We start from the raw sequence: 12,216 nt of genomic DNA on the forward strand, positions 1-12,216 counted from the left end.
TTGCAACCATATTTGTATGGATGACAGTTTTCCCTCCTAACAGACCATAATCCCCTAGTCTGGCTTAATCGGGTCTCCGGAGACAACGCCAGATTGCTGCGGTGGAGTTTAGCCCTACAACCTCTGGACTTCACCATCCACTACAGACCCGGCAAACAAAACGGTAACGCCGATGGACTAAGTTGACAAACGGAACTTGTACCAACCCCATAAACTTCGGTCATCCCCAAACCGATCTGTTAAGGATCAGACTGTGTATGCCAATTGCGTCGCTGAAAAGGGGAGCCGTGTTACGGAACCAATCAGCACACAGAATATGTTGTGCAGTTATATGTATGTATAATAGGTTCCATGTGAGATGCATGTCCCTAATGAATCAGCCCACAGGCTGTGCCTCTGGGCAGAGTGGACACGATATTTCCCTTTTGTCCGCCCCCCACCTTTGTAATTCCCACAGTAAATATCGGCAGGCTCTGGCCACCTGTGGCTATTGTAATGTATGTCTGGCCTGCCACTTTTCTATTGGCCTGCCCTCTGTATCTGTGTGATATATTCTGTGTCCTGTGAGTAAAGTGTTGTCAGACAGGAAATACGTGGAGAAGCAGTGATCTTTTATATGCGCTCAGGTAACCAAGCAATTCCAGCCAGCGTCCTTCATTCAGTCTCCAGCCAAACCAGAGTGGACCTCCTGAAACACAGGGTGGCACTGAAAGAGGTATCCCAGCTTGGTAGACCCCGTTACACCCTCAATCTCCTGTAAAAAATAAAAAAAATAACAAACCAACAATCTATATATATAATTGCCTAAGGGTTTTTCCGTCTGTCTGTCTGTCTGTCTGTCTGTCTGTCCTGGAAATCCCGGCTCTCTGATTGGTCGAGGCCGCCAGGCCTCGACCAATCAGAGACCGGCACAGCATCGACGTAGAAATCCCGCGTCTCTGATTGGTCGAGGCCGCCAGGCCTCGACCAATCAGCAACGGGCACAGCGACGATGATGTCATAATGGTTGCCATGGCGACGATGATGTCATAAAGGTTGCCATGGCGACGATGATGTCAAAGGTTGCCATGGCGACGATGATGTCATAATGGTTGCCATGGCGACGATGATGTCATAATGGTTGCCATGGCGACGATGATGTCATAAAGGTTGCCTCGAGCAATCAGCGACGGGCACAGTCTGCCGCGAATTCTGGAATCATCATTGTCCATATACTACGGGGACATGCATATTCTAGAATACCCGATGCGTTAGAATCGGGCCACAATCTAGTATACTATAACTGTCCAGCGTTCAGTCAGTCCCATGCCGTAATCCATATCTGGGGGATAGACAGTTTACAACCAGGATCAATGCTAATGCGACGGCTCCGGCTGTAAACTATCGGGGAATGAATGATATGCAGCGAGCGCAGGCTCAGTAACTAGCGGTGACGTCACCGAGTCTGTGCTTGCTGCCGGCATGAACTCCTGTAACCTCAGGACCGTGGGAGAATGCAAGGGATGAGGTCACTGTGACAGAGCTTGAACTGCCGTGACCTCATCACTTGCATTCTCCCACGGTCCTGAGGTCACAGGAGTTCATGCCGGCAGCGAGCACCGACTCAGTGACGTCATTCATTCATTCTCCGCTGCTCGCCGGCACAGCAGGGGAGAACGGATGACAGCTGGCTTCAGCACCACACGCAGGGGAACAGTGCTTACATTAGCGTTACTTCCCCGGCGGCCGTCCGTGTGGTACTGATGCGGCACACGGTTGCCACATATTTACCACACGTAGTAACACACACGGACACTGATATCTCCAGTACTGCTTTTTCCGGTACCGGAAATATCAGGACGTGTGAAACCGGCCTAAAGGAGTTGTTTGGCAAGTGGTGACCGCAGACCATTTCTCTGTTCTCATCCTTTTTGGCTGTGTTGGTCACTTTTGCATTTTGTCATTGCTCTCACCCCTTGAGGTACAGTAGCATGAGGTGATGTCTACAACCCACAGAAGTTGATCAGGTAGTGCTGCTCATCCAGGATGGCACATCAATGAGAGCTCTGGCAAGAAGGGTAGCTTTGTCAGTGCAGTGTCCAGAGCATGGAGTAGATACCAGGAAACAGGCCAGTACACAAAAAGATGTGGAAGAGGATGTAGGAGGGTAACAACTCAGCAGCAGGACCGATACCTCCTCTTTTGTGCAAGGAGCAACGGGAGGAACGGTGCCAGAGCCCGGCAAAATTACCTGCAGAAAGGCCATGAACATCAATTTGTATGCGCAAACTATCAGAAACAGAATCGATGAGAGCCCGACATCCACAAGTGGGTGTTGTGGTTACAGCCCAACACCATGCAGGGCGATAGGCATTTTCCAGAGAACACTGAGATTAGCAGATTCGACATTGGCGCCCTGTGCTCTTCACAGAAGAGAGCAGGGTCACAAGGAGTCTGGAGATGCCGTGGAGAGCGTTCTGCTGCCTGCAACATCCTTCAGCAAGAATATATAATATATATAGCTCTGTAAAATATTAAGAGACCACTGCAAAATGTTCAGTTTTGTCTGATTTTTCTCTTTATAGGTATATTTTAGAGTAAAATGTAAATTGTTCATTTGTTCTATAAACTTCTGACATGTCTCCGAATTTCCAAGCAATACATTTAGTAATTTTTTTCTGGAAAAAAAAAATGGTCAAAATTAAAAAAAACAAAACAGTGCTTTCAGACCTCAAATAATGCAAAGAAAACAAGCTCATAATCATTTATAAACAACAATACTAATGTTTTAACTCAGGAAGGGTTCAGAAATCAATATTTTGTGGAATAACCATGATTTTTAATCACAGCTCTCATGCATCTTGGCATGCTTTCCACCAGTCTTTCACACTGCTTCTGGCGCAAAAATGTAAGCAGTTCTTCTTTGTTTGATGGCTTGTGACTATCCATCATTCTCTTGATTACATTTCAGAGGTTTTCAATGGGGTTCAGGTCTGGAGATTGGGCTGCCCATGACAGGGTTTTCATATGGTGGGCTCTTAATTTTTGCCATAGCTGTATACACACACAGACAAACAAACACACACACACACACACACACACATACACACACACACACACAATTAGTTTACTGGGTACAGCTTCATTCTTGATGGCTATATAAATCACCTTTAGGCTCTGTTCATACTGTTGTAATAGGCTTCGAGAGTCTCCACCCTGGCAGTCTGTTTTTTTAACCCCTTTCTGACATCGGACGTACTATCCCGTCGAGGTGGGGTAGGCCCCCATGACCATGGACGGGATAGTACGTCCAGCGCGACCGGGTGTCAGCTGCCTATCGCAGCTGACATCCGGCACTATGTGCCAGGAGCGGTCACGGACCGCCCCCGGCACATTAACCCCTGGCACACCACGATCAAAGATGATCGTGATGTGCCGGCGGTGCAGGGAAGCATCGCGCAGGGAGGGGGCTCCCTGCGGGCTTCCCTGAGCCCCCCGCAGCAACGCGATGTGATCGCGTTGCTGCGAGGGTCTTACCTCCCTCGTTGCCAGCTCGAGCCCCGGATCCAAGATGGCCGCGGATCCGGGTCCTGCAGGGAGGGAGGTGGCTTCACAGAAGCCTGCTCAGAGCAGGCACTGTGAAGCAGCCTGCACTCCTATCAGATCGGTGATCTGACAGAGTGCTGTGCAAACTGTCAGATCACCGATCTGTGATGTCCCCCCCTGGGACAAAGTAAAAAAGTAAAAAAAATTTTTTTCAAATGTGTAAAAAAAAATAAAAAAAAAATATTCCAAAATAATGAAAAAAAAAAAAAATATTCCCATAAATACATTTCTTTATCTAAATAAAAAAAACAAAACAGTTTTAAGTACACATATTTAGTATCGCCGCGTCCGTAACGGCCCGACCTATAAAACTGGCCCACTAGTTAACCCCTTCAGTAAACACCGTAAGAAAAAAAAAAAAAAAACGAGGCAAAAAACATCGCTTTATTATCTTACTGCTGAACAAAAAGTGGAATAACACGCGATCAAAAAGACAGATATAAATAACCATGGTACCGCTGAAAACGTCATCTTGTCCCGCAAAAAATGAGCCATGATACAGCATCATCAGCAAAAAAATAAAAAAGTTATAGTCCTGAGAATAAAGCGATGCAAAAATAATTATTTTTTCTATAAAATAGTTTTTATCGTATAAAAGCGCCAAAACACAAAAAAAATGATGTAAATGAGGTGTCGCTGTAATCGTACTGACCCGAAGAATAAAACTGCTTTATCAATTTTACCAAACGCGGAACGGTATAAACTCCTCCCCCAAAAGAAATTCATGAATAGCTGGTTTTTGGTCATTCTGCCTCACAAAAATCGGAATAAAAAGCGATCAAAAAATGTCACGTGCCCGAAAATGTTACCAATAAAAACGTTAACTCGTCCCGCAAAAAACAAGACCTCACATGACTCTGTGGACCAAAATATGGAAAAATTATAGCTCTCAAAATGTGGTAACGCAAAAAATATTTTTTGCAATAAAAAGCGTCTTTCAGTGTGTGACGGCTGCCAATCATAAAAATCCGCTAAAAAACCTACTATAAAAGTAAATTAAACCCCCCTTCATCACCCCCTTAGTTAGGGAAAAATTAAAAAAAATGTATTTATTTCCATTTTCCCATTAGGGTTAGGGCTAGGGTTAGGGCTAGGGCTAGGGCTAGGGTTAGGGCTAGGGTTAGGGTTAGGGCTAGGGTTAGGGCTAGGGTTAGGGTTAGGGCTAGGGTTAGGGCTAGGGTTAGGGCTAGGGTTAATGCTACAGTTAGGGTTGGGGCTAAAGTTACAGTTAGGGTTTAGATTACATTTACAGTTGGGAATAGGGTTGGGATTAGGGTTAGGGGTGTGTCAGGGTTAGAGGTGTGGTTAGGGTTACTGTTGGGATTAGGGTTAGGGGTGTGTTTGGATTAGGGTTTCAGTTATAATTGTGGGGTTTCCACTGTTTAGGCACATCAGGGGCTCTCCAAACGCGACATGGTGTCCGATCTCAATTCCAGCCAATTCTGCGTTGAAAAAGTAAAACAGTGCTTCTTCCCTTCCGAGCTCTCCCGTGTGCCCAAACAGGGGTTTACCCCAACATATGGGGTATCAGCGTACTCAGGACAAATTGGACAACAACTTTTGGGGTCCAATTTCTCCTGTTACACTTGGGAAAATACAAAAAAAAAGATTTTTTATTTTCACGGCTCTGCGTTATAAACTGTAGTGAAACACTTGGGGGTTCAAAGTTCTCACAACACATCTAGATTAGTTCCCTGGGGGGTCTAGTTTCCAATATGGGGTCACTTGTGGGGGGTTTCTACTGTTTAGGTACATTGGGGGTTCTGCAAACGCAATGTGACGCCTGCAGACCATTCCATCTAAGTCTGCATTCCAAATGGCGCTCCTTCCCTTCCGAGCTCTGCCATGCGCTCAAACAGTGGTTCCCCCCAACATACAGGGTATCAGCGTACTCAGGACAAATTGGACAACAACTTTTGGGGTCGAATTTCTCCTCTTACCCTCGGGAAAATACAAAACTGGGGGCTAAAAAATAATTTTGGGGGGAAAGTTTTTTTTTTAAATTTTCACGGCTCTGCGTTACAAACTGTAGTGAAACACTTGGGGGTTCAAAGCTATCACAACACATCTAGATGAGTTCCTTAGGGGGTTTAGTTTCCAAAATGGTGTCACTTGTGGGAGGTTTCTACTGTTTAGGTACATTAGGGGCTCTGCAAACGCAATGTGACACCTGCAGACCATTCCATCTAAGTCTGCATTCAAATGGCACTCCTTCCCTTCCGAGCCCTCCCATGTGCCCAAACAGTGGTTCCCCCCACATATGGTGTATCATCACACTCAGGACAAATTGGGTAACACATTTTGGGGTCCAATTTCTCCTGTTACCCTCGGGAAAATACAAAACTGGGGGCTAAAAAAATAATTTTTGTGGGAAAAAAATTTTGTTTTATTTTTACGGCTCTGCATTATAAACTTCTGTGAAGCACTTGGTGGGTCAAAGTGCTCACCACACCTCTAGATAAGTTCCTTAGGGGGTCTACTTTCCAAAATGGTGTCACTTGTGGGGAGTTTCAATGTTTAGGCACATCAGTGGCTCTTCAAGCGCAACATGGCGTCCCATCTCAATTCCTGTCAATTTTGCATTGAAAAGTCAAACGGCGCTCCTTCCCTTCCGAGCTCTCCCATCCGCCCAAACAGTGGTTTACCCCCACATATGGGCTATCAGCGTACTCAGGACAAATTGTACAACAACTTTTGGGGTCCAATTTCTTCTCTTACCCTTGGGAAAATAAAAAATTGGGGGCGAAAAGATAATTTTTGTGAAAAAATATGATTTTTTATTTTTACGGTTCTACATTATAAACTTCTGTGAAGCACTTGGTGGGTCAAAGTGCTCACCACACCTCTAGATAAGTTCCTTAGGGGGTCTACTTTCCAAAATGGTGTCAATTGTGGGGGCTTTCAATGTTTAGGCACATCAGGGGCTCTCTGTTATGAAAGGCAATTCAGTATCACAATGGACATGGAGGTCAGAGCACATACAGTGATCTGACAATAACCCAAAATAATAGAACGAGCTCTGAGACGTGGGAACTCTGCAGACCGCAATCCCTGATCCTCTCCAAACAGAACTAGAGGCAGCCGTGGATTGCGCCTAACGCTACCTATGCAACTCGGCACAGCCTGAGAAACTAACTAGCCTGAAGATAGAAAAAATAAGCCTACCTTGCCTCAGAGAAATACCCCAAAGGAAAAGGCAGCCCCCCACATATAATGACTGTGAGTAAGATGAAAAGACAAACGTAGGGATGAAATAGATTCAGCAAAGTGAGGCCCGATATTCTAGACAGAACGAGGATAGGAAAGATAACTTTGCGGTCTACACAAAACCCTAAAGAAAACCACACAAAGGGGCAAAAAGACCCTCCGTACCGAACTAACGGCACGGAGGTACACCCTTTGCGTCCCAGAGCTTCCAGCAAAACAAATAGACAAGCTGGACAGAAAAAATAGCAACAAATAGCAAAGAAGCACTTAGCTATGCAGAGCAGCAGGCCACAGGAATGATCCAGAGAAACACAAGTCCAACACTGGAACATTGACAGGAAGCATGAATCAAAGCATTAGGTGGGGTTAAGTAGAGAAGCACCTAACGACCTCACCAGATCACCTGAGGGAGGAAACTCAGAAGCAGCAGTACCAGTTTCCTCCACAAACGGAAGCTCCCAGAGAGAATCAGCCGAAGTACCACTTGTGACCACAGGAGGGAGCTCTGCCACAGAATTCACAACAGCTCTCCAAACGAAACATGGCGTCCCATCTCAATTCCAGTCAATTTTGCATTGAAAAGTCAAATGGCGCTCCTTCGCTTCCGAGCTCTGCCATGCGCCCAAACAGTGGTTTACCCCCATATGTGGGGTATTGGCGTACTCAGGACAAATTGTACAACAATGTTTGGGGTCCATTTTCTCCTGTTACCCTTGGTAAAATAAAACAAATTGGAGCTGAATTAAATTTTTTGTGAAAAAAAGTTAAATGTTCATTTTTATTTAAACATTCAAAAAATTCCTGTGAAGCACCAGAAGGGTTAATAAACTTCTTGAATATGGTTTTGAGCACCTTGAGGGGTGTAGTTTTTAGAATGGTGTCACACTTGGGTATTTTCTATCATATAGACCCCTCAAAATGACTTCAAATGAGATGTGGTCCCTAAAAAAAAATGGTGTTGTAGAAATGAGAAATTGCTGGTCAACTTTTAACCCTTATAACTCCCTAACAAAAAAAAATTTTGGTTCCAAAATTGTGCTGATGTAAAGTAGACATGTGGGAAATGTTACTTATTAAGTATTTTGTGTGACATATCTCTGTGATTTAATTGCATAAAAATTCAAAGTTGGAAAATTGCGAAATTTTCATAATTTTCGCCAAATTACCGTTTTTCTCACAAATAAACGCAGGTAATATCAAAGAATTTTTACCATTGTCATGAAGTACAATATGTCACGAGAAAACAATGTCAGAATCACTGGGATCCGTTGAAGCGTTCCAGAGTTATAACCTCATAAAGGGACAGTGGTCAGAATTGTAAAAATTGGCCCGGTCATTAACGTGCAAACCACCCTTGGGGGTAAAGGGGTTAAAGTTATTTACATGTTGGCATAGCCTCATTCTTGGACACAGTGGTGGCCCTTGCACTCAGACCACCAGCAAGTTATCACCTATCCCATTGCATTTAACCAAAGAATAGCACTTCACATTGTGTTTCTTCTACTTAAAATGATGGGCTGCCTTATAAGTCAGTGTAGGCCATCATACCAAGGATCAAGCAGAGTACAATTGCCTTGTCATAAACTGAAGCCTCAATGGTTGACACAGCTTCAGTAACTTAGTGGGGTTACATGGATGACATTTCTAGTTTACATGTTGCATGTAGTAGTTGGTTAGTTGTATTCCATTATGTTAAAGTGAACGTGACAGCTGATACATGCTGCCTGATCCATGTGCAGCATGTATCAGGCACTGGCTGTATAATTTCAGCTATAGTATGTTTAACTCTAGAATGCTGCAGCATTTCAGAAAAAAACATAGATGAAAATCCATCGGGGACCGAGCTACATGGGAGACTGGTCGGATAGGTGGGTCCCTGGTGGACTTTTTTTATTTTCAACCCACAGTTTTGAAAAGTGCCACATAAAGTAGTGTTGAATGGTGCAAATTTTAGTGCAAATCTGCAGCAGCTCATAACAACCATAGATTTTGTCCCCAATTCATCAAGATTTCCATTTTGCAAATCACTCTTTAGGAAAAGTGCACCTCTTTAAGATTTTAGTGTGTTTTTTGCTTGTCTTTCTTTCAACTGATTTGCACCACTGCAAGAAATGTACTCAGGTTTGGTACAAAGTATATATTTCTGACGTAATTTACACCATTTTTGTGGTGTGAATTTTGATGAACTTGTTGTCCTTCTGTCCTTGTTAAAGATGCAATGATGTTAACCAGCACCAGTAGGGGGTCTTATTTCCTGTAGGTGATCCCAGCTTGTTATACTGGAGAAATAAAGATCGGTAGGCACACTATTGCGCCCTCTAAATTATTTGTCTATTGAGGCAGAAGGTACGGTGGGGGCCTTGACCAACCATTGGTACAATGCAGGGGGGTGGGGGCGTCATATATAAATTTAAAGCCAATGCCTGGTCTCTGTTAATATTGACTATTAATTTATGTTCTAGCATTTGCAACCCAGTTCAAATATAGGTTGGCTCAATTAATATTTCCTTCATTTTTTTTTTTTTTTGTGTTGCAGGCACCAGCAAGTAACGGGAACCAAACTTCTGACCAATTGTGCCTTCATATTATGTAAGGGTCATCCCACACCCCTGGACATTGTCTCTATTACCACTGCCTCCCAGCAGAGGATCTTCTCTTTTCTTAGCTTGGCATGGGGTTTTATTTCAGATGTTGACATAGAAAGTGAGAAGTATAGGTTTATGGGTTACGCACGCTTCTCTGTTGGCACTTTTGTCCGTCTGACAGCACTGAGAACGTACAGAGGACGACTTTCATACCTTGTTTCAGAAGAGAAGGACTCTGCCTCTAACATTCCTGAGGCTAGTAACTTTGGAAATAGACCTTCATCAGATGGTGTAGAGCCACAGGTACTGGAAGACTCGTTATTGGTACCACTGGACCAACCTGTTCCAAGTCACTGGCACACAATTGAAGACCAATTTGTTCTTGTTCTTGCTCTCTATCAATCTCATCTAGGGGCCGAGTACTTTACAGCCCCTATGGTCAAAGGTCCAGCAGGAGGTAACATTCACTTGTTCTATGCCACCTCCAGAATATCACGGACATCTCTTATCAAACTATTCATGGCAATGGAGAAAGGAACTCATCTAGACCAAGAGATACCTCACCTGACCCATATACCTGTGGCTTCATTTAGGATAGAGCCATCAGAAAACGCTGGAATTATGACAGTAGATGGTGAAGTCATTGAATGTAGTCCAGTACAAGGGCAAATTCATCGGGGGCTGGGGAATGTGATATCCATAGGACAAAATGCATAACGTATAGATTCAACAACTATTACACACAACTTTCCCCCCCCCCCCCCAGAGATGTGCTAGTAAAAAGGGAATAAGGTTATGAAAAGGAAGAGGTTTTGTTCTATTGCCATGTTCACCCACAAAGTAGTAATCGTAGGCAGGATGATACACAAAATAGCTGTGAGTGGGCGATAATTTGTACTTTGAGTAGACAATGTAAGTGCTCGTCTAGTTTACTGCCATTTACTGACTTTTATAGGGAAATTTCAGAACATCTGTAATTAATAACTAAAGAGACAAGGAGAAGCATTATCAAAACTGGTGCAATGGACACACAATGATGTATTACTTAAAACAGCCAATCAGCATTCATGTACCGTAAGTGCCCCTGAAAATGAGAAGTAGAACCTCCATGCCAACTTCTCTACTTTTCTTTTGCAGATATCTGGTCACAGTCTAGATTTCAGAAATTTCTCATGAACGGGAATGTTTTTTCCAGATATAGGGCAGAATTCTAATTTTGGAAAGTCATTCCTACTTTACTTTTAGCAGTGGCCATTCTAATTTAGGGCTTTTAAATACAATCTTTTGTTAACACCTTGGTCACCGGGCCAATTTTTTAAAATCTTACCAGTGTCACTTTATGTGGTAAGAACTCTGGAGATTGTTTTTTTCGCGACACATTGTACTTTATGATAGTGGTAAATTCAGGTTGATATGTTTTGTGTTTTTTTTTTTAGTTATAAAAATAAAAATCAGGAATTTGCCATTTTCAAACTTTGAATGTTTATCCCTTTAATCCAGAAAGTCATACCATAGCAAAACATTAATAAATAACATATCTCACATGCCTGCTTTACATCAGCACCATTTGTAAAATGTTTTATTTTGCTAGCATTTTAGGAAGTTTAAAAATGTAGCAGCAAGTTTTCCACTTTCCAATGAAATTTACAACATTTTTTTTAGTGACTTATCCAGGTTTGAAGTGACGTTGGGAGTCCTATATATTGTAAACTCCCCCAAAAGTGATACCATTTTTAAAACAGCACCCCCTTGACATATTGAAAGCTGCAGTCAGGTAGTATTTACCCTTCAGGTAATTTTCAGGAATTAATGCAAAGTGACATAACAGGAATGAAAAAATGTGAATTTTTTACCATCTAAATATCTCTAACGTCTGAACATGTTACTATAGCCAGCAGACTCGTTAATCTGGGGTTACGAAACAAAAGTAATTTCCGGCCCCCCTATGGCTCTCACGCTGTTGAAACATTTATTAGTCTTAGGCCATGTTCACACAGTGCGTTTTTTACTGCGGAACCACAGCATTTTTGCCGCTGCGGTTCCGCAGCTGTTTTCCATGCAGGGTACAGTACAATGTACCCTATGGAAAACAGGAACCGCTGTGCACATGATCCTGAATTTAAAAAAAAAATACCGCGCTAAATAGCTGCGGGAAAAAAGAAGGAGCATGTCACTTCTTTTTTCGGAGCCGCAGCGGTTCTGCACCCATAGACCTCCATTGTGAGGTCAAACCCGCAGATCAAAAATATATCTGCGGGTTTTATTGCGGTTTGTGGTGCCGAACCGCTGCAGCAGGAAGTGCGGGGAAGCGGGCGGAAGTGTGTGGGCGGAGTGTGGCTGCCCCGATCCCACCCCCCCATGCTCCGATGCCCCCCCCGTGCTCCGATGCCCCCCCCCCCCCCCCCGTGCCCTAATCTCCCCCCCTTATACTTACCTGGCCTCCCGGTGTCCGTCCGGCCGTCTTCTCCCTGGGCGCCGCCATCTTGCAAAATGGCGGGCGCATGCGCAGTGCGCCCGCCGAATCTGCCGGCCGGCAGATTCGTTCCAAAGTGCATTTTGATCACTGAGATATAACCTATCTCAGTGATCAAAATAAAATAATAGTAAATGACACCCCCCCCCTTTGTCACCCCCATAGGTAGGGACAATAAAAAAATTAAGATTTTTTTTTTTTTCCACTAAGGTTAGGGGTAGGGTTAGGGGTAGGGTTAGGGTTAGGGGTAGGGTTAGGGTTAGGGGTAGGGTTAGGGTATTTTCAGCCATTTTAACCCTAAAAAACTTCCTAGAAAACACACAGACTTTGCATAGAAAACTGCATAAAAAAAAGGATCAAAAAACG

At 43.7% G+C, this 12,216-nt stretch overlaps 1 protein-coding gene across 1 annotated transcript in view; it reads left to right on the forward strand.

Annotated features, from left to right (window-relative positions):
- The window catches only part of SPHK1 (sphingosine kinase 1), a 66,444-nt gene extending 54,723 nt beyond the window's left edge, over positions 1-11,721 (forward strand). Inside the window, exon 5 of the mRNA XM_069752085.1 lies at positions 9,329-11,721. Within this exon, the coding sequence (XP_069608186.1) occupies positions 9,329-10,094 (766 nt within the window). The 3' untranslated portion in view covers positions 10,095-11,721. The remainder of the gene's footprint in view (positions 1-9,328) is intronic.
- Positions 11,722-12,216: the final 495 nt, after the last annotated feature.

The sequence above is a fragment of the Ranitomeya imitator genome, chromosome 2 (assembly GCF_032444005.1).
Source record: "Ranitomeya imitator isolate aRanImi1 chromosome 2, aRanImi1.pri, whole genome shotgun sequence".
NCBI lineage: Eukaryota > Metazoa > Chordata > Amphibia > Anura > Dendrobatidae > Ranitomeya > Ranitomeya imitator.